The sequence below is a fragment of the Mixophyes fleayi genome, chromosome 8 (assembly GCF_038048845.1).
Source record: "Mixophyes fleayi isolate aMixFle1 chromosome 8, aMixFle1.hap1, whole genome shotgun sequence".
NCBI classification, from domain to species: Eukaryota; Metazoa; Chordata; class Amphibia; order Anura; family Limnodynastidae; genus Mixophyes; species Mixophyes fleayi.
In genome coordinates, this window is record NC_134409.1 from 3,141,390 (window position 1) to 3,167,867 (window position 26,478).

At 43.0% G+C, this 26,478-nt stretch overlaps 1 protein-coding gene and 1 long non-coding RNA gene across 4 annotated transcripts; one reads left to right on the forward strand and one right to left on the reverse strand.

Annotated features, from left to right (window-relative positions):
- Nucleotides 1–1,487: 1,487 nt before the first annotated feature.
- Nucleotides 1,488–22,569, forward strand: AKR1A1 (aldo-keto reductase family 1 member A1). 2 transcript variants are annotated; one of them, XM_075181647.1, is made up of 10 exons: nt 1,488–1,535; nt 1,573–1,626; nt 7,654–7,749; nt 13,958–14,077; nt 14,657–14,808; nt 16,598–16,793; nt 19,095–19,294; nt 20,848–20,920; nt 21,209–21,295; nt 22,252–22,569. In XM_075181647.1, exons 3-10 carry the CDS (start codon nt 7,660–7,662, stop codon nt 22,315–22,317), a joined length of 984 nt encoding a protein of 327 aa, XP_075037748.1. In that variant the 5' UTR covers nt 1,488–1,535; nt 1,573–1,626; nt 7,654–7,659; the 3' UTR covers nt 22,318–22,569. The 2 variants fall into 2 exon arrangements, with proteins under 2 accessions (XP_075037748.1, XP_075037746.1); XM_075181645.1 differs by lacking the exon at nt 1,488–1,535 and having other exon boundaries at nt 1,558–1,626.
- Nucleotides 22,207–26,380, reverse strand: LOC142098838 (uncharacterized). 2 transcript variants are annotated; one of them, XR_012678442.1, is made up of 3 exons: nt 26,292–26,380; nt 24,648–24,732; nt 22,207–24,468 (listed from the first exon to the last, which is right to left on the reverse strand). It is a non-coding gene; the product is annotated as an uncharacterized LOC142098838 (long non-coding RNA). The 2 variants fall into 2 exon arrangements; XR_012678441.1 differs by having other exon boundaries at nt 26,033–26,380.
- Nucleotides 26,381–26,478: the final 98 nt, after the last annotated feature.

Here is a 26,478-nt window from a genome sequence, read left to right on the forward strand (position 1 = left end):
TCTCTAGCTATGGGGCCTTGAGCCCCTCTAACTGGCTACCTATGGGGCCTTGTACCCAATAACCGCCTGCAGTGGCCACTCCTAACTGCGGCACAGGCCTAGTGCCCGGAACATGCCCCCGGGGCTTATGCCTGACCTAAATGAGTATTTTTATACTCACCTGCTCCACGCAGGAAACTCTGCTTATGGCGCCGTCTTTGGGTCTTCCGGACCCTCAAGCCGCTGGTGCCTCTTCTCCGGGTTCGGCGCTCTGCTTTCCGCGGTCCTCGTGGCGGGGAAGCTCCTAGCCCTTACAAGGGCTCCCAGCCGATGCTCGCTGCACCGGCTCCTTCTACGTCGTCTTCGTGTGGCAGGGTAGCTCACAGCCCTTATAAGGGCTCCCCGCCACTTCCGCCGGCGTCTCCACGGTAAGCTCTTCTTTCTCCTCTGCCGGCGAACTCCGAAGATGGCGGCATCCAGCGGCTTATAAAGCCGCGGGTGCGCCAACGTCATTGGCCGTCGCCGTGAGCCCCGATTTGCTCGCAACGGTGCCAAAAGTTCAAATGGCCGGAGGTGGCCCAGGATTAGCTCACCTGTCCAGCCACTGATAGGCCAGTAGCGGGAAGGGAGCCCTGATTGGCTCGTTTGCCCGCTGCCACCGGGACCTGCAAGAAAAGAGGAGGAATACTCACCACTGGGACGGTGAGTAGCTTCCGTCTTCCTTCTTCGCCCTCTTCCCGGGCATAGCAGCTGCAGGGCCCCTCTCCACACATGTACGGAATATCTGAATCCTCACTAATCTCCAGTCACCACTGCCTGTGGCCTTGGATTTTTCCCCCTGCACCATCCCTGTTTATGTACATTTCCCAGCTCTGTCTGGAGAAAGGTGGGAAGCTGAAGAGTTTACATTTATATTCCAGAGGAGGAACTTGTGGCTAGTGATGGATCTAGCATGCTGGGACTTGTAGTTGCAGTTGGAGATCCACAGGTTGCCTAAGCCTGCTCTAACCTCTGAAAGGGTCCCACAGAGTGTATTTCCTATACTAGATTGTGAGTTCTGTGGCACAGGTAAAATATCTTTATCTGTACATGGAGGACACCAGTGCATGCTGGGACTTGTAGTTCCATAACTGCTACAGATACACATGCTACAACTACAGTGTATATATATCATCATCATCATTTATTTATATAGCGCCATTAATTCCGCAGCGCTATATATAGATAGATATATATATACATATATATATATATATAGATATATAAATATATATATTAGTAATAATAACATGACACATAGCCAGTCACATGATGCAGTTATAATCAGCCAGGATATGATTCCTCAGCTCTGGGACTGGTGGACACGGAGGGGTTAAGTCTGTTTCCTTCCCCCTGAGCTGCTGACTCTGCAGAACGAGCTCTGGTTACACAGTTACTCCGTGGGGTTAATATTGTGCAGGATCTGATGTGGGACCGGCCCTCCCAGCTGCCTCCTCCCAGATAACTGCCCCTCTGCTGCCTCCTCCCAGATACATAACTGCCCCTCTGCCAGCTTCCTCCGCACAGATACATAACTGCCCCTCTGCCAGCTGCCTCCGCACAGATAACTGCCCCTCTCCGGGCATCCAGAGCTCCGGCCGTATAGAGGTGAGTGCGGGGGAGGATCACTCTGCACCTTCCCCTCTCTGTGTTATCTTACCGGTGGGGGTCTCATATATCAGGGAGGGGCCCCTCTGTTATTAGGGGTGGGGTAATACATAGTGCAACAAGTTACTTAATATCTTTACAAACTTTGCAGATTGATACAGAATACAGCTCGTCTCAGGGTCTCTTGTGCACAAGCTGCAGTCTGTCAATCACTGTCACTCTCTGTCAATCACTGTCACTCTCTGTCAATCACTGTCACTCTCTGTTTGTGAAAATGAATAGTCCCAGCTAACCAAGAGGTTCTTCAGCAGCACAGTGGGAGGGGCCTAAACAATGAAGGCTTCTGATCGTTTATTATACAGTCACCTTTAAATCAACTGATTTTCTAATCTAAACAAAGGTTTGGTGATGCCAGGTTACCACCATTGCTTACATTTTCCAAGTTGGAGGTATCACATTTAAGACCATGTTAATTAACAAGCTATTTACATGCTTGTGTATAGCACAACAATTTAATTGCATGTTCATTAAGTACTTTATAGGGCTCAGAGATTGGGTGGTAGGTACTCTCAGTATATAGAGAATAATACCAGTCACTGAGATCCATCATGGCTGCTCCCACCCAGCAGATGATGAGATTCACCTATAAACTCCAGGGTATAATACTGTGGTATTAATGGTTATTGTGTTCAGTAACCGTTGTGTTGGAGCGCAGGGTGTAGCCAGCAGCTGTGTGTGCTCAGTATTAATACTGGGCTGGGCCCCATCTTGCTCCCAGGTGCATTTGTGTTAATAACAAATAATGCTGTAAGGACCTATCCTCGGATTATTATATATCTACAGCTCCAGAGCTGGTTCTGTCAGTAACACTGCTGGAATCACTGGGTTTATCCTGTGCAGGGGGTGTTGCTGGAGTTAGGTCAGGTTTGGGTGCCCTAGGGTGCAGGGATGAGCAACTAGTCGGTCAGGAACCTGATTTGGGGTCCACAATCTGTTTTATAGCCCCCAATTGTCACATGTACCATATATGGTATATGGGGTACAGACACATTTTGGTTTCCAGAATTGTAGCAGAGTGATCCTCACTGTCCCAGAACAGTACTCAGAGATTCGGAGTCTGGCTATAAATAGGTGGAGTATCACTCAGACAATGTACAAGACTGATATGAAGGTTCATCCGAGGTCCAGGCCGCAGTGTGAGAAGCAACAAGTGTCACAGTTTGTGGGATCGTCCTCTGTGTCTGCGCCCCTCTGTTGTATTAGGGACTGTGGTGTATTTACATTGGGATGTAGCCATGGTGCTGTTATGGATGTTGGAGGGGGGATGTTTAAAGTAAAACAAAGAGGCCCAGGTTCTTGTTATAATATACTGCCACACGCTTGGATTATGTAGATTTTCACTGACGACGGTTCATTTTGTCATCAGCCAATTAACCGATCATGTTTTTTTGGACTTTGTTGGAGTAAAACCTGGAGACACCCGAAGGGACCCCACATAAACACAAGGAGGTCATACAGACTCCACACAGATAGGGCCCTGGTCAGGATCAGACCCAATACTCCAGCACTGTGCTGTCATTGACCTGATTATACCAGTTATAGATTATTATTAATTTATACAGTTATTGTAACAATGTTACTCCTTGAACCTCTTGTAGCCCTCAGCAGTGCATGTTTTCAGGATATCCTCACATGGGATATATCTGTACTGTGAGGATATCCGGTGTGTCTTTGTATTATTAAGGTCATCGTATGTCCTTGCTGTGTGTTAATCTGTATCTCGGGAACAAGAATTTGGTCAGATTAGGCCGCATCCTGGATTCTGAGATGTTAATAATTATGTATTAGGTGATGACTCTGTGGAATGTCCTGTTCTAGATGCTGAGTATCAGTCGAGTATAATGGACACCTCACCCTGCTGCCACCCAGATTATAGCCCCGTGTAACTGGTGCGGAGTCAGCTGCTTTATAGTTTTGTATATAACTAGTTCTTTAGGAACCATAAATATATCACCTTGTACAGTGCAATCATCATAGGAAACTGCAGTGTTCAGATTGTATATCTTAGATGTAAAGGGTAATAATAAAATGATTTTTGGGAGGTTTAGGAAAAATAACATTTTCTCGGTTTGAGAAATCTAAACAGATTTGAGGCCAGATGTCTGCACTGAAATACTCCTTTTTCTCCTTACATGACCCCAGTGCTGGCATTAGGTACAGTCAGCAACAACAGCGACTTTTTTTAATTCAGATAATCCAACAACTAAATACTTAACCTGTAAATGTTCAGATATGGACCTTAGGGGGTAAAATACATTGTGCAGAGTTACCCCGATATTACATTGCAGTCCTGTTACAAAGTAACATATTATAAGTCACTCCGTGGGCCTGATTCAATAAGGAGAGCAAAGCAAAAAAACTTTTGTCGCCTTTTGGGTCCCAAATATAGTAAAACAATTCTAGGAACCTATACCCGCCTGATTAAATTTGAATTGTAAGAACTGAGTAAAAGAATTTTAGTGCAAAGATGAGGGGGGGTCCTGGGAAAACTTGGACTCATGGGAGCCGTATGCTAGAGAAGAGTTTCCATGTTTGTGATGTAATTGTACATGCATGTGGCCAGTTTGCAGAGAAGTTTCAGGACTGGCAGAGTGGGCAGACGGACCCATTCCCTGTAGCTGGCGCACAGGAACAAGATATAGGGCCTGATTCATTGAGGAAAGGCCAAAAAATGTGTGCAAATGAGTTTATTATTTTGCGCATAAGTTAAATACTGGCTGCTTTGTCATGTAGCACACAAATACTTCATAGCTTTATTTGTACACTGACATTTAAAGTTGATCTAGGACATGTCCTATCCCAAATATAAATCTGTCCCCACATTTTACATTAACCTCCCCCTCCAATGCAACATGGTTTTCCCCAGGTGCAAAGTTACTTTTTTTTTTCAGCTTCGGACAATTCAAGTCCTGTGTTTGTTGTACGTGCGCTTGTCTTCACCCGTATCATATGCAGCAGCTACAGGGCAGTGTAAGAGCCGACTGATAGTGATGACTGACACATCATAGTGTTTGTATTAAAAGTTACACATATGCGTCCCACTAGCTAGCACAGAGCAACCAAGGTGTACTGTTAAAATCATGGTATGTACAGGATGTATGTGTGTGTGTGTGTGTGTGTATGTATATATATATATATATATATCTTTTTAGAAATGAAAATACTGTTGAGTAGTTTTATTTTATGATCAGATAACAGTGTTGCACATTCTGACGTGACCTTTTATTGTACATACACAATTGTGTATACTGCAGTCTGTTCTGTGTGTAGCCAGAGAACACTTACACCGAGTCAAGTCGAAACGTATTGGACTTGAATACAGTCGGACATATGCACAAGTTACGTGCTCTTTTTAAACACGCAATTTACATGCAAATTGCATTGGGACCTTTAAATGACAGTGGGCAATGGAAAGAGGAAGAAGATATATGTATTATTAGTAAGCAATGTTTCTGCTTTTAAAAGAGTAGTTGCCCTGAGGACATTAAACTGGCAGATAGTGAACAAGCTTTGATAATGTGATCATAGTATTATACACAGATCCGGTGGATACATTGTACATTATTCAGCTGTTGCATTGTGGGCTACGTTTAGGGCCCCTCTGTGTCCGTATCTCCCGGACAGTTCACTTTTTTTACATTCTCCTTAAATATATAACATACAATGTCCAGTGAGGAGAATTCGGGCTCCTCCTGGAGCAGGTGGTTTAATAGTATTAATAGGACCTTGTTCCTATCGCTCAGTTGCTGGCACCAATATCACTGTTGGGTTTGTAGAGCAATCAGTCTCTATCTAATAGGGGTGTCCCGATATTTGGGAGCTAGAACTTGTCTGCAGCCGCTATTATGTATAGCACTGATTACCTTGTATAACCTCGTACAACCTCCTACAGTCACACCCGCCGGCTGGTGTCTGGCAAGACTGGACTTGTGTCTGTTTGTACAACACTCAACCACATTGTGTACAATCGCTGCCACACTTCTTATATTACACTACAGGCAGAATTATAGCAAACAAATGTAATCTTTTATTGCATGTTACTGATTCTAAACACTGCAGGCAGGGCCGGCGTAACAAGGTGTGTACGGCAGGAGGGTCGTCCCGGCAGGTGGGTGAGGTCTTGTTCTATCCTTCTGGGGGGTGCACGGGGGCCGCCGCAGACAATGTCATAAGGACATGAAGCAAATGTTAGTTGTCAAGTTTTATTTCATTACTTTTTTATCATGTATTAATTGAAATGAGAATAGACAATAAGGGGTGGGATTGGTAGGGCAGAATGGTGGCTCAGTGGTTAGCACTTCAATCTCACAGCACTGGGGTCATGAGTTCAATTCCCGACCATGGCCTTATCTGTGTGGAGTTTGTATGTTCTCCCCGTGTTTGCGTGGGTTTCCTCCGGGTGCTCCGGTTTCCTCCCACACTCCAAAAACATACTGGTAGGTTAATTGGCTGCTATCAAAATTGACCCAAGTCTCTCTCTCTCTCTGTCTATCTGTGTATATTAGGGAATTTAGACTGTAAGCTCCAGTGGGGCAGGGACTGATGTGAGTGAGTTCTCTGTACAGCGCTGCAGAATTAGTGGCGCTATATAAATGGTGATTTACGGAGATTTGCTGTTGGTCAGCTCCGTGTTGTAGTCGGGACTCGCTCTGGTAATTTCTCAGCCAATCAGAGACTGTTAGTAAGCAGCGAGTCATAACAAATCACGTGTGTGCTTTATTTCTAACCACTATGTCAACTGAGAAGTTGTGAGGAATAAGAGGACAGATATGGGGGCAATTACCCTGGGGCTGTTCTTAATTTCACAGATGAGGGATGAGAGTGGCTTCCTACAGTATTACACTAGGTATATAAGACCCGTACATCCCAACAGTCCTGTCTTTGGGGCAGAATCATGATTTTTGGATGTCATAAGGAACATGACCATGGAAAGGAGGGGGGGGGGGTAGATTGCTCCCCTTCCCCCAAAGAACATACGTGTCCAGCCCCCAAGTGTTTGCTTGATTACCTCAGCCCTATCTGTTTAAATAACGTTACCTGGGGACCTGAACAGCACTAACACGTCTGTTATTGAGGGGTCCTGAAAGCCCATTTTTCTGCTATTGACCAAATGACCGGTGACTTTGTTATTTGTAGTAATCAAAGCAAAGCGATTGGTTATTAAATATCTGTGGAAAGAAATTGGCGCTCACGACGCGTCTGATGTCCAAACGGTGTCACCAGACACTACAACCTCGGTACATGTTACCAGTCTGTGTAAAAGATCTAATATATAAATGCTTAGTGGCGTCTGTCTGTGTGTGTGTGTGTGTGTGTGTGTGTGAAAAAAAAAAACCAAGTTGCAGCGCCACCTGCTGGGCAGAGTTATACACTGACCTACTAAATTCTTAGTGTGTGTGGGGAAAAAAATTCAAAAAGGGCTGAAATTTGGTAGGGCTCAAACTAATTTTTGTGAGGTAATTTTACCTCATGAACACACATGTGTAGAGGCGTACGTTAGTGTGTGTGTGTGTGTGTGTGTGTGGAAAAAACTATTTTCTCAGAAAGGGCTCATCCAATTGACCTGAAATTTGGTATACTGACATTATTTGACAAAAAAATTAGAATAGTCAAGTCAGTTAACTTCCATCATCCCCTCCCTTCCCCCCGTGGGAGGGGTAGTTAAGGCTAAATTTACGAGTTGAGGGCTCAAACTAATTTTCGTGAGGTAATTTTACCTCATGAACACACATTAAAAAGGGCGTTTGCGTCGGGAAGTAACGCTCTTCCCCTGAGGAGGCCTGGGCTAGGTCCAAATGCATGACAAGAACCTTTTTAACACCTTAAGTAGCTTGATTTGACTAGAATGCATGAGTATCATGCACGGGTTAACTTGTAGTTTATCATTTCTATTATTCATAAGTTGTCGATATCAATCGAGGCTGCAAATCATATCTTGAATTTATTTTTTAATCTTTTCCATTTAAGGTAAACATGGCAACCGCTGTTCTGTTCCAGACCTTGCGCACCGGCCAGAAGATGCCGCAGATCGGGCTTGGCACCTGGAATAGTGCACCCGGCCAGGTGAGTCGCTCCGTCGCGCACTATTATTATTTGCCCCAGTAGGTAGGAGGTGAGCCAGCAGTTCTTCTATTCATTGCATGTAACTATCCGAGACAGGACAAGTTTCACGTTCAACCATTAGGGTGAGCACAGGAGACGTAACGCTGAACAGGTTCATATAACAGTGATCTATACAATCGGAGGGTTTCTCTCTGAAGCTGCGGTAACAACAGAGGCAACAGATTGAAAGGGAACTTCAAACACTGAGGGTCAAGGGTAAATATATATATATTGTAATTCTAATTTTCTATAAAGCACAGGGTTATTCTGCACTGCAGAAAACAGATGTTCAGGAACCAATTAAAATAATGTTTCTTATCTTAAAGGCATCGCTCAGTGTTGGCTAACCTGTGACACTCCAGGTGTTGTGAAACTACAAGTCCCAGCATAACCTTCCAGCAATAAGCTGCTATATATTGGCAAAGCATGCTGGGACTTGTAGTTTCACAACACTTGGAGTATCACAGGTTAGCCAACACTGGCATAGCTTAACCATATTTCTACCGATGACAATATGAAATGGTCATTGTTCTATGTTAAGACGAGAAGGAAGCTATAATATTTCATATAGAAGATAAAATGTAACGCCAATTAATCTGAGAAATCTCACACCATGATCTTGTATCTGTCAGTGTTCCAGGTAGACTTCTTGCAGGAACTGATCATATTGATCCATAGGCAATCAGAGGGGGGGGGGGTTTCCTAGAGCCTGGAAACCCCCCTCCAAGCCTGGGGCAATGTATAATTGAGGGGGCTGGACCCTGACCCCGCTTCACACAGCTCTGCTTGAAAAGGGAGAGCTGCGTGCACCTAACAGTAGTGCACGCAGCATTGCCCATGTATATTATGGGGATAGGAAGAGTTGGAGAGCAGCCAAGCACTGTATAATATTATAGCTACACCCCCCATGCATGCTGGTCACGCATACTGGTGGCGTGGTGTGGAAACCTCCCTCTACAAATCCTGCGTTTGCCCCTGTGATCCATAAAGTTATTAGTACAACTTCACGACGGATATATTTTCTGCAGAACATCTCATACTTACAAGCCAGGAACAGCCCCAAACTTTGATTTATACATCTGCTGTATTTAACATAACTCTGTTCCTGCAGATAGTTATTGTGCTTCATTCCTCACTTGCGTTACTAAAGTTTGAGGTTGCAAAATAACTACTATACTATAAAGAGGGTATTGTTATAATTCAGGGATTAAATATTTAGGCTAGATGAGGAAGGAGAATCTGTCCAAAGATCTTAGTCTGATTATATGGGCAAAGTTATGAGCCAGATAATACAAGTAGTGTTTATCCATTAAATAAACTATGAATATTAGTTTTCCGCTAACTCAGAACAATGTCAGGTTTCATGCCACGTTAAGACTCCGACCGTCATTTGTACTGATCTAGATCAGGCCTGGCCAACCTGTGGCTCTCCAGGTGTAGTAAAACTACAAGTCCCAGCATGCCCTGCCAGCTATTGGCTAGCTACCTACTGGCAAAGCATGGTCAGTCCATCTACTGATCTAGATGGATTTAGGCTACAAGAAAATGGACTCTGACTCATTGTCAACATTTATTTAAATAGCGCCAGGAAATTCCGTAGCGCTTTACAACACTAACATGAGACGTTGCTTAAATTTCCTTCTACAAACAAAACTTTGCTTAAAGTTGACCTGTTGCTCCCTGACTGCGCTGCTGGTAATTCTAGGCCATGATTTATAGTTTCTCTAATGCTATAAAATTACAAAAAAACCTCTTTCCAGTGTCCAGATGTCTCCATCCAATCCCCTGAACTCCCCCCACAAGGTCCACCGCTGGGAGAATCCAGTTCCCCCATGAAAAACTTTTAGTCTTAATCATTTCATAGACGTTGAATGTAGTTTATCTTATCCCAGAAATAGCACAGTGGTCCCAGCCTCTAATACCTTCCTCAGAGAGAAATACTAACCTGTTATAACCTATATTCTATTTTATTCTTTTACTTCTAAAACACGAACATATTCTGCAGTGAGGAGACAACATTGGTTACCAAACAGGAATAGAAAACGAGACAAATAGAGGACTCTGCCCACAAGAGCTTACAATTTGTTTGGATTTTTTGTAAAGGCAGCTGGGCAGACTTCTCAGAGAACTTGTATTTTTATTTGGAAAATAAAAATACAAGTTTAATATAGTTTCCCAGGGCTTGTATGTGATGGTTTGGACCGTGCGTCAGTCCTGTTTCCACTTCTGAGGTCGGTCCGGTATTAATCGCTGAGAACCCTTCAGGTGACTTTCTTTGATCTCACAATAAGCGTTTTGCTCGGTTACTTCAGAGGCTGCAGCTGCCGCTTCTCTGTATTGAGCTCCCGGATTAATGAGACCCTGAGAGGCAGCGACTGGCGACTAATGAAAAGATAATGGATGTAGATACAGCGGCTGCTTGTGAACACATGAAAAGACTACAATATAAAGAGCATCTGTTTATTGTACTGTAACACTGCCGGCTGCGGAGTTTATTGTGTGTAGCGCATCTGTTATATACAGGGGGGGCACAATACAGAGATCTGCCGTCAGCTCCGGCTCATCTCTGCAAAGTGGCAAAATATCCGGATACGTTCTGTTATGGGCGAAAGGATTGTGACACTTCTGTAAACCATAATTGTAGGTAAATCCAATCAATAGGGTGTAAGGAGATATAGGACTACAAACCAAAATACTGGAATATAATTCATTGACAGTGATTGTTCATGTGTCAGTCTTCTAATGACATGTATGTAGCACAGGTACAAGGCATGTAACTGGGGTATGTATTGCAGGGCATGTAATGGGGTATGTAGCGCAGGAGCAGGGCATGTAACGGGGTATTTAGTAACTTTGCACCTTGGCAAAACCATCTTGCATTGGAGGGAGAGGTAAACTTAAAATGTGGGCACAGGTTTATAGTTGGGGTAAGGCATATTCTAGATCATGGTTGCCCAGCACGCCTGTAAATGTGGCCCAGCAGGAGTTTTGGTTGTGGCAAGGGAGCAGCGCTGAAAAAAAAAAAAGAAGAAAATACTTACCTTGCGGTCACGTCAGCTGGCGCTCCGGCTCCCTCCCTGGTCTCCTCCTCCGTGTGGCGCTTGCAGTGAATGTCGGGGGTGACGTCATCACACCCGACATCCATTGCGTAGCGCAGCACAGGGGAGTCACCCACGCGAACTATCAGCAGCAGTGAAACATTATCCAGTATCTTATTGTTGTTACTCTGAATTTGGACTTTCTGCAGCATGCAGTTATGAACTAGCTGTGTTCTCTGTATGTATCTAATACAAATATTAAGAGATGATTGTATGTTTAACATTTAAACCATTTTAAATGTGCAGTGCTGAGTAGGGTGAAAATATCCCCCACTGTTACCCTCATCGGAGGCTGCTCCATGAGCCATTTTTCCCGCCACCCTATCTTTAAATCTCTGTAGATTTCTATTAGTCCTCCTGATGCTACCTATATCGGTGACCATTTCAAACTGGTCAATAAAAAAAATGATTCCTGGGTGCAGAAAGAGAGGGAAAAAATTTTTGGGCATTTAATTCCCCGAACCTCACTAAGGGACAGATGCAGGTAAGTTAAATTGCAGCTGGTAATGGGGCTACTGCTTTAATCATGATTCTGCAACAGGTTTCCTAACTCTTACTAACTTCATTTCCAAGTAAGTTTAATATGTTAACTATGTTTTCTATGGTTTTTTGGATGATCAGCTATTGTTATTGTTAGTGTATTTTATGTGCGGCCCAAACCAACTCGTCGTCTTCCAATGTGGCCCAGGGAAGCTAAAAGGTTGGACACCCCTGGTCTAGATCAACTTTAAATTTCAGTATATAAATAAAGCTATGAAGTATTTGTGTCCTACATGAAAAAACAGCCAGTATTTAACTTATGTGCAAAATAATAAACTAATTTACACCCATTTCTCTTGCCCTTCCTCAATGAATCAGGCCATATATCTTGTTCCTGTGCGCCAGCTACAGGGAATGGGTCCGTCTGCCCACTCTGCCAATCCTGAAACTTCTCTGTAAACTGGGCAAATACATGTACGATGACATCACAGAAACGCTTCTCTAGAATACGGCTCCCATGAGTCCAAGTTTTCCCAGGACCCCCCCTCCCCATTTTTCCACTAAAATCTTTGACTCCGTTCTTATAATTCAAAATTAATCAGGCGGGTATAGGTTCCTATAATTGTTTTACTATATTCGGGACCCAAAAGGTAGATTTTAAGGCCTGGGTCACATGATATTCCCTGGTTGGGAGCTCGACCTGTGTACTGCATCAGCATGATATAGGAGGAAGGAAGCAGAGTGTCACTGGTGAGCTGGTCCGACACTTCTCCTTTAGTCTTCCCCCTCTGGTTCTTCTTAGTGTCTTATGGGCTGGAGAGCTGGTAGAACAAACTGGTGTTTGCAGTAATACACATAGTAATCACATCTGATCTACTAGGAACATTGCTGCAGACTTAAATACAAGTGCACAAGCTACAATATATATCTGTTGCCTGAACAGACTGGATGTATCGGTGATTTATAGGTAACTAAGGGAAACTCTCTTTAAATGTACAATAGCAATTTTGTTTTATGTCAACTGTATCTTAATTGCATATTAAACACTTTAGCTGTGGTTCACTTTAGTTTTCAGATATAGCTTTTTTTGCATCTTCTGGTTTTTTTATATTTTAAATCTTCTGTGTCATGTAAAAACAAATCACACGGCCTCCGTGTCAGCAGCCAAAAGAAGATTGGGAGTCACTCTGGTGGTAAATATGCCAATGTCAACTTAGAGCTCAGTTTCTTAACAACAGTGACCTCTAGTGGTCAAATGTCAAATATACTGTCAATCTATTTACACGCCAGTATTGCCTTCATCATCATCATCATCATCATCATTTATTTATATAGCGTCACTGATTCCGCAGCGCTGTACAGAGAACTCATTCACATCAGTCTCTGCCCCATTAGAGCTTACAGTCTAAATTCCCTAACACACACACACACACACACAGATAGACTAGGGTCAGTTTTGATAGCAACCAATTAACCTACTAATATGTTTTTGGAGCGTGGGAGGAAACCCACGCAAACATGGTGAGAACATACAAACTCCACACAGATAAGGCCATGGTCGGGAATTGAACTCATGACCCCAGTGCTGTGAGGCAGAAGTGCTAACCACTGAGCCACTGTGCTTTGTATTTTATAACCTTTGGAATCTTTGTGCTCCTTAACTCACCCCTAACAAATATCTGATGTTAAAAAAACGCACACCAGTTCCACTTATGATTGCGGCAGAGACGGGGCGGATGCACATAGGCAGTGTACAGTAAAGGTGTGACAAGCTCCAGTGTACGTACATTCGTCAGATTCCAGCTCTGAGATCTCTCTCAGGTCCGCAATTTTCAGCCGTATCGCGTGCACCAGCTACACGGTAGGTGTAAGCGACAAGTGAGTGGTCACGGACACGTATACAGCTAGAACATGTGTTTGCAAGTAAGACCAACTGTAAACATGTATTTTATTTACATTAGGCATTAATAACATCCTGATAAATGTATTTGCTGTAAAAAAATATATATTTTATTTTAAATTTATTTTTATTAATGAGTATATTATTGAATTGTTAATGTATTTCATGTTTTTTTCTATGCGTCCTGATGGGACCTTATAATGCACATACGCAATGTGTGTATCCTGCAGTGTGTTGTCTATCTACATACGGCAAGCAACGTATAGCCAGAGCTCACTTAACACTGTATTCAAATGGAAACGTTTCTTAAGATCCGCTTGTACCTGAAAACTGGCAGGTACACAATTTGTGTGTAATTTCCTTACGATTTTAAAAAAATCTCAAATTGCGTCCCAAAATAAATCAGGCCCTGTGCGTTTAGTGAACACTGCACAGACCCCAGGGAGACATTTAAGGAGGGTTTCAGAAAATCCTCAGTTGCGTCAGTGATGGTCTTATTAATGTTTGTTCTCAATTGTAAAGCGCTACGGAATCTGCTGGCGCTATATAAATAAATGATGATGATGTTATAGGTGTAAAAGTTTGATATTTAGTTTTTGTTTAGAAATATTTGGTTTGTTGCAATAGCTGCCGTCCATTAAGTATAAAAACCCTGCGTGTCACTGATTGGTCTCGTTGTCTTTGGTGACAGGTGAAAGATGCAGTGAAATCCGCCCTCGGCGTTGGGTATCGTCACATAGACTGCGCCTCGGTGTATGGAAATGAAACTGAAGTGGGAGAAGCCATCAAAGAGAGTCTCTGCTCTGATCAGGTAAAAGTACCACCGCGCATCATTAACTTTCCTTTTAAATGGGCTTCAGAGGGTGAAGATGTGTAGGTGGGGGACTTTCCTGGCTCCCTGGGTGACCTGTGACATTAACAGTCCTGGGAGTATTATCAAGCTGCAGGTTTGAAAAGTGGAACTGTTGCTTGTAGCAACCAATCAGATTCTAGCTGTCACTTTCTATAATGGGTTAGATAAATGATAGCTACACTCTGATTGGATGCTATGGGCAATGCCTCCACTTTTCCTTTTCTAAAAGGTTTCATAAATCGAAACCTCAGTCACATCTATGGGATGTGAGAATGGAAAGACTGATACCCTCCCTCCACCAGCATTTGTTGCCTGGCCAGATGATAAGAGACCTGTCGGTCGTGGCTAACGCCAGCTGGAAGAGCACGCTGAGACTTGTAGTTCAATTGGAGAAATGCTACTAACCTTGGACTGTGTTGTAAGATCTACGTACAGGCACCTTCTAATGTACAAATCGTCTATAGTCTCATAACACGTATTGTGGGCGTTGTTTTATACACGTTATATTTAGTTCATTTTCTTGGCTTTTTGATGTAGGGTTTGAAAAGAGAAGATATATTTGTCACCTCTAAACTGTGGAACAACAAACACGACCCGAAGGATGTGGAAGGCGCCTTAATGAATACTCTGAAAGATCTCAGTCTGGAATATCTGGATCTGTATCTCATGCACTGGCCGTATGCGTTCAAGTGAGTGAGCTCATGCGCCCAGTAATAACATAATCTGGCAGTGAGATCTCTGTACTTTACCAGGCTGGTGAAGGCTAAAATCATCTCATTGGGCAACAAAGGTCGGGCAATGTTCAGCGCAGCTTTGGTACCTCTGTGCGGCTAGACTTCCACCAGAGAGCGTGGGTGGGCGTGCGGATCAAGATGGCGGCAGCATTTGTGGAGAAGTAGACATCTGCACCCGCCGCTGAGAGGACTTTGGGGCACAGAGAGGGTGTTGTTTGCAAAGTACAGAGTAGTCCCTTAGTTTGCAGAGTTGTGCATTTTGCGTGATTATTAAAATGAGAAATTCGTGGAGGGTGAATTTTTTTTATTTTTTGTTGCTGTGTGGAGGGTGCACAGTCCTTTTCACTCCACAAAAATATTTAACTTTTTACACCATCTGAGAGCTGTTGCTTCTTGTGTTTCTATATTATACCTTATAATAGGACTCATTTGTTGCACTTTGAGGAGGAGCATAATTCCCGGTGTACTCTGAGCAGTAACACACACATACACACGTACACGTGATCACAATGTCCCCTCACCCGCTGAATTTAAGCCCCTCTGTGCTTCAACTTTGCAAACGTCTCTCCAGAGAGCGGCCAATAGGCAGCCAGCGCAAAACCAAGGAGTTTTGCAGTGTACGATGTACAAGAGACCCCTATGTGTCAACAATGCAGTGAAAATAGGGATTAATGGTCAGCATTTGTAAAGCCCTAATTGCAAGTTTAGAGAGCAAATCAAACACCCTTAAATACCTCAATTGCCAAAGCACACAAAACAAACATAAATTGTAATTCGGGCAGATGGGTGTGAAGATCTGTCTGGTGATGAATACGGGTCTAGGTCCGCTCTGCTCTAACAGACACTGCAGGATACGTCCAATACATATGTGGGATATAAAGCCCCAAAAGAATGTACAGAAAAAAACAAATAAAAACTATTCAATTAATGTCGCCTGTTTAATATAGTCACAAATGACAAAACATTAAATAAAAGTTTTATAAAATATAAATACATTGTTACAGCTGCTCCTGATTACAGACACATGTTCTAGCTGTATACACAGCCGTCATCACTAGTAATCAGCACTTACACCTGACCTGTAGCTGGTGCCAGTGATACGACAGGAAATCACGTACCCGAGATGCCCAAAGCTTGAATCAGAGGCTGCTGTGTGCGCTCCAGCACGACACGTCCTTACTGTACATTGACTACAGGCGTACGCCCAGTCCCCTCCCCGTTCCGCCTATGAATTCGTAGGATGTAGTAAAGGTTCTTTGTGCTTGATGAATTGGACATTGCTGCGTTTTCTGGCGTATGGCGCGGTTCTGGGCATCTGTAGAGCGATTTTCTGCAAAATACGGCACATATCTGCATTTACGTTCCTTAATGAATAGAGCCCCTAATGTATACAAGTGATCAGAAACATACAGTGGAAGGTATAGAAGATGTGCAGGAACATTAGAGCATGTTATGACTACAGCCAGCTGATCAGACCTTGTTATGTACGTCCTAGGAATACACTAGATAAACACATTTATTATAAGAACAGTTTTTCCCCACAGTGCAGCATTGGAATTTGTGTCTTATCCCCCACAGTGTATTTGATGGTACCAGTCAGACCGATGATCAGTTTTTCTGCGTTAAACCTGCTGCGATATTGAGCCAAGTGCTGGATATTAGCGACTATTTTGCAGCTTGTGCAGCCGGCGTTAGTGGGATCTGATTAGTACTAAGAGCCACTAAAGCAGATTTTCTGTTACAGGAGTGGGGACAACATCTTCCCGCAAAACCCAGACGGGACCATTCAGTACGGCTACACGGATTACAAGGACACGTGGAAAGCCATGGAGAAGCTGGTAGAGAAGGGGTTAACAAAGGCCATTGGTCTGTCCAACTTTAACAAGAGGCAAATTGATGATATCCTCAGCGTCGCCTCCACTAAGCCGGCAGTGCTCCAGGTATGACCCTCTCTGATCATCCCAGATCCCTATGATGCAAAGCATCTGTGGGTCTATAGGGGGGGATTCAATTGGCCGCGTTGCTGTGAAAAGTAACGTGGCCTGCGCACTATTATGGTTGTTACGGTAATAGTGCGCTTAAATACAGTAGTTATGGTACTTTCAACGCCGGCTTTTTGCTCGAAGCTCCCTGAGCTACGAGCAGAAAGCCAGATCAACTTTACCGTAAAAACGGTAATAGAGTTATCATGGCGCTACTTCGGGGGGGAATTAAACCCCCCCCTATGGCTGCCATAGGCGTCCATCCATTAATGCTGACTGGTAATAAGATTTGGAGTGAAGACTCTTGGTGATTTCATGGAAGATGGTCTGTGGATGTTGGTTTTATAGGACCAGTAAACACTTATGTTTTATGCATATCTTCCACCTACAACAGTCATAAAATAGCTCCCCTGTTGCCTTTCCTTTCATTGGGCAAGGCTTTTTTGATAATTGCCCAATAGTAATTTTGTTTTATACCAGAAAAGGGTTCTCATTGCTACACTCGGAGCCGGATTTAGACCTCATGGGGCCCTAGGCAAGATACTGGTTTGGGGCCCCCTCCCTGAAAAAATCCATAGCACTATAGTTTTTTAGCATAACATATACCCCTTTCAGGGGCTGGCTGGCAGACTTTAGCCCGGGGGGCAAGCATATAGCACTGGCCCATAAGTATCGGCCCATTTTTAAAGGGTGGTCTCACCGCTGGCCCTGGGAGGGCCCTCTGGGGACCGCTGGGTACTAGGTAATTGCCTAGTGGTATATCCGGCCGTGGCTACACTGCACAACTTTTCCGTCTTGTACATGATGTCGTTCTGCATATTTTGCTAATAACATTGTCTTCTCTTTCTGACCTTCATCTGTGCTCCTTATCCCTATATTCCTTTCATGCACTAATCATCTCCCGCATTGACTATTGCAATTCCCTCCTTACTGGTCTTCCCAAAAACAGACTCAAACCCCTAAAATCTATTTTACATGCTTCGGCAAGACTGATTTTCCTTGCAAATAGCTATTCCTCTGTTGAATCACTCTGTATGTCTCTACACTGGCTGCCTGTCTTCTACCGAATCCAATATAAAATACTTTTACTAACCTACAAGGCCATCAACAAAGCTGCACCAACATACATCTCCTCTCTTGTCTCAAAATATCTCCCAACTCGGCAACTCCGTTCTGCAAAAGATCTGCGTCTCTCATCCACCCTCATTACATCCTCCCATTCCCGGTTACAGGACTTTTTTCGGGCTGCACCCACTCTATGGAACTCTCTCCCTCGCACAATAAGACTCTCCTCTGTTCTACAAACTTTCAAGCGTTCTCTGAAAACCTACCTATTCAGACAAGCTTATAATATTCCTCAACCACCATCTTAACCTCACTACCTTTAGCCTGTTACACAATTTCACACAAGACAACTACCCCCGGAATAACATTGTTGTGTGACAGGATCATTTAGCTTATGAGTCACCCTACCTTTGCAGTCTGGCTGGGCCAAGATGCAAAATGTATACTTAACCTCATGTGTCAATCTCCCATTGTCCCATAGATTGTAAGCTTGCGAGCAGGGCCTTCTCACCTCTTTGTCTGTTTTACCCAGTTTGTTTATTAGTTTATTACGTTTGTCCCCAATTGTAAAGCGCTACGGAATATGTTGGCGCTATATAAATAAATGATGATGATGATGATGATGTGCTCCTTATCCCTATATTCCTATCAGGCAGAGTTCCCTATTTTCATTGTTCTCTGACCTGACACAAAGGGGATCTTTAGATACATATAAATACATGTAAAAAAGATAAAGCAATGTATTTAGTAAAATTTGCACCTGAGCATGTACAAAACAATAAACAAAAATCATTTGATGAAAACAATATTTTAAAACATTTATTTATTTTTGTCATGTTTCAATGTAAATGTAACTTGTTTCCCTCATTGTGTCTGCTATAAAGATGACATTGACATAAAGGGTAACTCTTTAGCTGTTCATAGATTAGTTTTACTTTTCCCCTCTACAACTTTGTGTCCTGAATTTGAGGATTTGCTATAGTTGTCTGTTGCCCACCTAAAAGTTGTATATAGAGATATGTGGTGCAGAGTGATGCACATTGCCATATTGCAGAGTGTGGTCAAAATAATGATTGGCTTATTATCCGTCATGTTGGTAACTGTGGTCCGGGAGATGGGCGCAGATGAGCTCCAGCTGATCCTGGCGCTCAGCGCTTACATCGTATGCCCACTATAACCCAACATCTCTTACAGGTGGAGTGCCACCCATACCTGGCTCAGAACGAGCTCATCGCTCACTGCCATGCCCACGGACTCGTCGTTACTGGCTACAGCCCACTGGGCTCTCCGGACCGGAGCTGGAGAAAACCAGAGGACCCCGTTCTGCTGGAGGAACCGTCCATTCTGGAGATGGCCAAGAAATACAGCAAATCTGAGGCCCAGATCCTTCTCAGGTACATGGGAGATCGCTGTCCTGGCAGGTGCACAGGTCTTCCATTCACAGGCGTGTGCACTAATCCCCAAACACCACGACACAACTGAGGACGTTTATAACAGATGGTGTTTGCTACGGGCAGCTCCACCACCCTCGCACAGTTGCCCGTAGAACAGTTTTCATACATTTCTGTTGCTCGGGGGTCGCTCATTGTATCCACCGAACGCTGGTGGGACCAATTGTACCAGATGTGGTGGGGAAATTGTATCTTCATCTGAGTGGCCCAGACATCGGAGCATTGTGGAAATTGGTAAAGTCCTGTTAGACACTTGCAGGCTGGACCTGAACGCTTCATATAGCGATAGAGATGCCAAAAAAAGAAACCAGGGCCACGAGTAAGCACAGAACTTTCCAGAAATAAACGGCTTGAAAAAGCACGTTGTCTAAATCTAGCTGCACTCCGGCTACACAGACTATAGACAATGCTGTCTTTTAATTTATACAGCCATCTGTTGCTGCCCAGGTAACCTAGTCCTTAGAAACTGTCACTCTGATATCAGGGGGCTGCAGGTGTATAGTCTACATCCTAGCGGCTTTCTCTTCCCATGTTCCTTAATCAGACTCGGCAGCTTTGGTGAACCTGGAGGAACCCAGAAGCAGCCGAGTCTACTTCTGGGGATAGAATCTCTTCCAGAACACACTTATACAGCGACCTCTAGTGGTGGCTGTGCTGCACTGCAGGAGGCACTTCCAGGACTCCTCTGTGGACAGAGGGAGAGACCCTGAATAGCGCTCACGGTGCTCTTGGAGCGATGTTAAATGCTCTCACACACATAACTGACCGTATCCTCTCATGTTAATACCATACATGCAGTTTGTAGCAAAAACTAATATAAATTATTTTTTTTTTCCCTTTTTAAGGGACTCTAAGGGGCATATTCAATTCCGATCCGTGGTAACGCGCGTTACCGCGGAAAATGCGCACTACTGCCGGTAATACGGTATCGCAATAACACGGATTTTCGTATGCAGCCCTATGGGCTGTGAACGAAAATCCACGTTATTGCGGTACCGCGGATTAGGTTCGCGGCCGTTCCGGCGCAATCCTGCGAATCGGGATCGGAATTGAATATGCCCCTAAAAGTGTATAAACAAACACCTAAATATATAACCTAGTTGTTATCCCTAAAACATTTGGGAGCATATTCAATTGTCCTGTTTTCGCGGCGCGTTGAAACTATTACGGTAATAGTTAGCTGGATTTCAGCTCGTGGCTCAGGGAGCCGCGAGCTGAAATTCAGCAAGAAAACTACCGTAATAACGTTTTTTCCCACGCACTATTATCGTAATTTGCGCTGAAAATTGAATATGCCCCTTGGGGGTTTAGGGAGGAATTATGTGAAATTCGATAAGGGAAAAGTGTCTCTGTCCTGTGTTTCCTTTTTAGTATAGACTGAGATTAGCTTTTATTTATAGAGAATATATTGCAGGAAGGGGTCAACTATGTTTCTGCAGAATTGTAAATACGACACAAAGTGAATTACTGAATCCATTTAACATTTCACCTTACAGGTGGCAGGTGCAGAGGAACGTCGTCGTTATCCCAAAAAGTGTCACCCCGTCTCGGATCCTGCAGAATCTCCAGGTGCGTCTATAATGTACAACATGCAGCCGTTGTACGAACTGCAATATAATACTCCATTATACAATTTATATAATGACCCTGGGGTAACTGGATTCAGTTTTATGTGTTGGATTTTTCTGTAGCAGATGGAAAGTAAATTTCAGAAAAATTTCCTGTTTTTCCTGCAAAAATATAGAATATATATATATATATATATATATATTATACCGCAAACCATTACTGAGCTTTTTATCCTAATGTGATTACTGTAATTTATGCAGCATTAGTAACATAATGTTTCATTTACAGGTGTTTGATTTCATTCTGACAGAAGAAGAAATGAAAGAAATTGGAGCCCTCAACAAGAACTGGAGATATATTATTCCAATAATTACGGTAATATTCTATACAGGCTACTGAACCCCGATACTATATATTATAAGGATATTTTATCACAGAGGATTAACATGAATGTATAAAAGCATACGGTCACATTCTTTTATACAAGTCACAGGAATCCAATGCCCTGTTCTCTGACCTCTGTTCTGTTGTGTGCCTGCCAAAAGCAGGATGACATCTGGGCATGTCTTCTAGTATCTGTAACAATTTACCGCAGGTAGTGCGTTATTCCTTATAATACACACATTTACCTAATTAACAATGTGCAATGGACCGATTACAGCAGAACTCCCCTTATATTCAGTAGTACAGTAATATATATATATATATATATATATATATATATATATATATATATATATATATATATATATTAGTTTTGTGTGCAGCTTTTAGAATCACAGGAGACAAGCTGCCAACATTCTTCCAGATTAGATGGGGTCCCAGGCAGGCTTAACTTTAATAGTGAGTGGTACCTCACTCATCACCCCATACCTCCTTTTAGGTCCCAAATGATGTAAAGCAGTTCTAGATGCCTATTCTCACATACTAAAATATCCAAATTTTGAGACATTTTTAAAAAGGAAGTGTCCTGGGATAAACCGCTACATACACTGTACCAATGTCACCCAAACAGCAGTCCACAAACGTACGTACACACCCACACACACAGAATTGTGGAGATTCTGGATTAGAGCCAATCACCTGCAGTGATATTGTTGGGCAGTCTGCACTGCTTACACTATTTGTGCTGTGTACACTAATTTACCAAGACTGTAAAATCGCTTCTGAATGTATTATCATTGCAGGTCCTAGTTCTTTCCTTATTAAATTGTAGTTTCTTATTCACGACGCTGGGTCATTTTTAAATATTGTCTTTTTAATGAAGAAATGACATGAGTTAGATATTGCACATTCTGTCCATTTATATCCTTTATAAACTCCATTTACAGGTTAATGGAAAGTCTGTTCCAAGGGATGGTGGACACCCCATGTATCCATTTAACGATCCGTACTAATTGAGGTTATTCCACGGCTGAACAGGAAGTCGCCTTCTACCGTCTTTGTCTTCTACAGCCGCCGCCTTCCGCTCTGAGATGCATTTACCGCTTTGTTTGTACTGTGAAATGTTTTTCAGCTCTGTACTTCCAGTTTCTTTCAATGAGAAGACAAAGATCCGTTCTCCAAACTATGCAATAAATACTGCACCTTAGAAGTAGTATTGTGGATGCACTTCTTTCGTACATTAAAAAGAAAATTATAATGGTAAACGACTCAGTTCCTTATTCTGTGTGATGTTATATGCACAAGAATCCACCTACACCATCCATTATTTGTATAGCCCATGGACATGTCATTGCTTAGCTCTGCACACAGAGCAGATCTGTATCAAATACAAGGGCTACATAATAATAAATACCGCTGTGTATATGTTTTATGTCCTTTGTTGTGTTTTCCACCAAAGCCCATACATCAGTATATTTGATAAAACTTGCAGGTTGCCGGATACAAACCAATTAATTAAAGTTGTCTGAAGGTGAAAAAAATGCCCATTAAGAAATGGTAGGTGTCACAGACAGTCTTGGTGGCATTATCACTAATGAGACCAATTATCCCCCTGTTAGCCCCGGTGCACCAATGGTAGTTCTGTCACTGGTCCATATACTAAATTTGCTTCTGGAACAGGGGTGTTTTTTGGGGGGTTTTTTGCGCTTGGATCCCCCATAAAGTAATATTAAAACTGTCTACAAAAGACGACACAAAGACCACCTACATAAATGTGTTACTAACATGTATTTATTTTGTTGTATACTATTGTTAGAAACGGAAGAAATATTTTGACTCCTGGAGGAAAATGTATCAAGCTGAGAGTTTTCCGGCAGGCTTGAAAAAGTGGAGATGTTGCCTATAGCAGCCAATCAGATTCTAGCTGTCATTTTGTAGAATGTACTAAATAAATAACTAGAATCTGATTGGTTTTTCAAACACACCGGAAAACTCTCAGCTTGATACATTTACCCCCTGGTTTCTACAAGGATAATTCTGCTTCCTGTGACCAGAAAGGTAATAAATTAATGTTAAATATTAATCATCTAAGGTTCACTGATGTCTGAGAAGTGGTAAATTCACTTGTGTTACATTAACTTACATTATCAATGAAAGGGTAGTTTTTTTTCTCTCAAATATTATTAAACAGATTAGTTATATTGTGACACAGAATGTATTTCCAGTCCCTGGTGAGAACGCTGGATGTGTCTTGGTGGATAACCCATATTCCTGCATCACACAGGGGGTATGTTCTCCTCCAGCCGCGGGGGGGGGGGGGACAGACATTGGGTGCATTTCACCCTTAGGAGGCAGGACACAGAAAATAAGAAAGTGTTCAGTACTTAGACCTAGAATTGAAGATAATGCTGCTAGAACACCAGGATATCTGACCCTTCCACAGAACATTATAACACATAGATTACATGTAGACATAAACAAAATGCCCAAAATAATTAACAAAACCCAACACAGTGTCCAACAAGGTGTCTCGTTATTTACATCAGTGCTGAAATGTGAGTCATACGCTCAGTATTGGATTATAAAGTGATGGACGGTCTGCACTGGTCCCGCTGTGGTGAGGATGGAATGGAGATAATATCACAGATTAAAGATACATTTATTTATATATAAACTAATAATAATGTAGAAAGGTATCTAAGGAAATCATCATCACCATTTATTTATATAGCGCCACTGATTCCGCAGCGCTGTACAGAGAACTCATATCAGTCCCTGTCCCATTGGTGCTTACAGTCTAAATTCCCTAACACACACACACACAGACAGACAGACAGGGAGAGACTAGGGTCAATTTATCAGCCAATTAACCTACCAGTATGTTTTTGGAATGTGGGAGGAAACCCACGCAAACACGGGAGAAGATACAAACTCCACACAGATAAGTCCATGGTCGGGAATAGAACGCATGACCCCAGCGCTGTGAGGCAGAAGTGCTAACCACTAAGCCACCATGCTGCCCGGCGCTGAGATAGGCTGCGCTCCATAACTGACCATCTCTGCATCCTCTGCTTCCCAAACTACTGAAAGGGGAGGGGGCGAAAAGGGTCCATGTTGCTTTTACTAATCGTATGTAATCCTTTGTGTCCCATTACCACTAGGGGCTAGATTTACTAAACTGCGGGTTTGAAAAAAGTGGGGATGTTGCCTATAGCAACCAATCAGATTCTAGCTGTCATTTTGTAGAAAGTACTAGATAAATGAAAGCTAGAATCTGATTGGTTGCTATAGGCAACATCCCCACTTTTTCAAACCCGCAGCTTAGTAAATCTAGCCCTAAGACTTGTCTGTGCTGCCCGACTTTCTTAGGGGCCGATACGGGTGGTGCAGGCAAACGTCATGTTTAAATAAGGAGGGCGATGGGTCATCTGGAATAAATATACATATGAAAATACTGTAGTGCTCTACAAACTAACTGAATAACCCAGAGATATTAAACAACATGAGAAGTCTATTTTTACCATCACAAGGACGTCATCATCATAAGGTTATGTTAGATAAACATATGTATACAGATAAAGAAGAGACGTTAAACTATCGATTGCAAAATAGGATAAACACTATAAAATATATATATATATATATATATATATATATATATATATAACTCTGAAAACACTTAATTCACTGTTACATATTGCAGCTGAGCATTGTGCCCCTGCGGAGACTGAGCCTCTCAGCACGACTCCAAATGGACCAATGAGAAACAAGCAGCTGGAGCGCAAGAATGACACAGCGGTAAAAGAGTTAAGGGACAGCCTAAGAGGGGACAGAAGCGATGTACTAGGGGTTATGGGGAGATGATAAAAAAGAGGGGAACGGACAAATAGCAGCGAGAAGGACACAAGTTAAAGGAAAGTAAGTAAAATAAACAGTAGCAGTTAAATATAAACTGCAGATAGTGAAAGAGGCCGATGCTGAGCTGGATGTACGGCAGTTATTTTGTAGAGTAAAATATGTAAATTGTTCTGCGGATGTTCACAGAAACAACCTGCACGAACATGCGTATATGCTGCTTTTAGGAAATATGACACTTGCGCTTTGTCAAGAAGTGGGACGAGGGAGGGAAGGGTCGGTCTAGCGTAGGCCGAGTACAGTAAAGGAGTATCTGCACCTAAGGCAGACCCACAGAGACGCAGATACGCCCGTCAGTAGCTGTATCGGTGGCAGGAGCCCGAGGAGAGGTGCAGACATGCGCTGATGATGATGATGGCTGCTTCTGATTGGATGATCGCAGATTCACCTCTGAAGCCGATAGGTGCTTTCTGCATTTATTGTGCATTACAGGATAAGAGTATTTTAGCAATTGTGTTTTTATTTGCACACTGAGAGAGCGACACCTGATGTATCTGAGCTTTTTTTTTGTTCTATTAGAAAGTAATAGTGAATGTGTATTTCGCTATCAAAACAAATATTTAAAAAAATTGGTTATAAGTGTATCTGAGGTATGTCTGATGTCATTATTACATTTTGGGAGGAGGATGCTTACAAACGTCCCATACCAGGTATTACTGCTGGACCTCTGCTGACCTGATCCAATAGTAACTGTCCTTGTAATCAAATCTATTAGTAATAAAATGGGCGACACCTATAGTCTGATGACTTCTGGTTACAGAAAAATAAGCTTAAAGGAACGTGATATATTATATTCCTATAACTAGGTCTTACCGCAGGGTTGGACCAATACAGCGCAGGACAATATTCAGTGATCTCTCTGATAGTGGGAATAAATTTGTAAAGTATAGAAGTCGTCTGCCAAGCATCAACACAAAGTACAGTTCCATTGGTTGACTTCTCTCTTTAGCACCTCCCACACATCGCCTGTCAGTCAGTTGAGAAGCCCCTCCCCTATAGAGTGGGTGGGGGCGTGGTCTGTTCTTTGACGTTATTGTCCCTTTAAACTGCTCCCCTGTTGTCACATACATACATGAGCTGGGAGTCCCGGATGCAGCACTGGGGCAGATTCCCTGAGTTACCCCAGCACCCCCGGCTGGAGGAGGGTCAGTCCTGTCACAGTCCGGCACCACGTGACACGAGGACAATAGCAGAGTCGGAGGGCGGGAAAGAGAGGTGAGAGGTCACCGGAAGCAGAAGGGCGTGTCCAGAGCCTGTGT

Coding starts and splice junctions, on each gene's coding strand:
- AKR1A1 (XM_075181647.1), top strand. CDS start 7,660: ATGGCAACCGCTGTTCTGTTCCAGACCTTGCGCACCGGCCAGAAGATG. Junction 14,809..16,597: donor CACTGGCCGTATGCGTTCAA/GTGAGTGAGCTC, acceptor TTTCTGTTACAG/GAGTGGGGACAACATCTTCC. Junction 16,794..19,094: donor CTAAGCCGGCAGTGCTCCAG/GTATGACCCTCT, acceptor CATCTCTTACAG/GTGGAGTGCCACCCATACCT.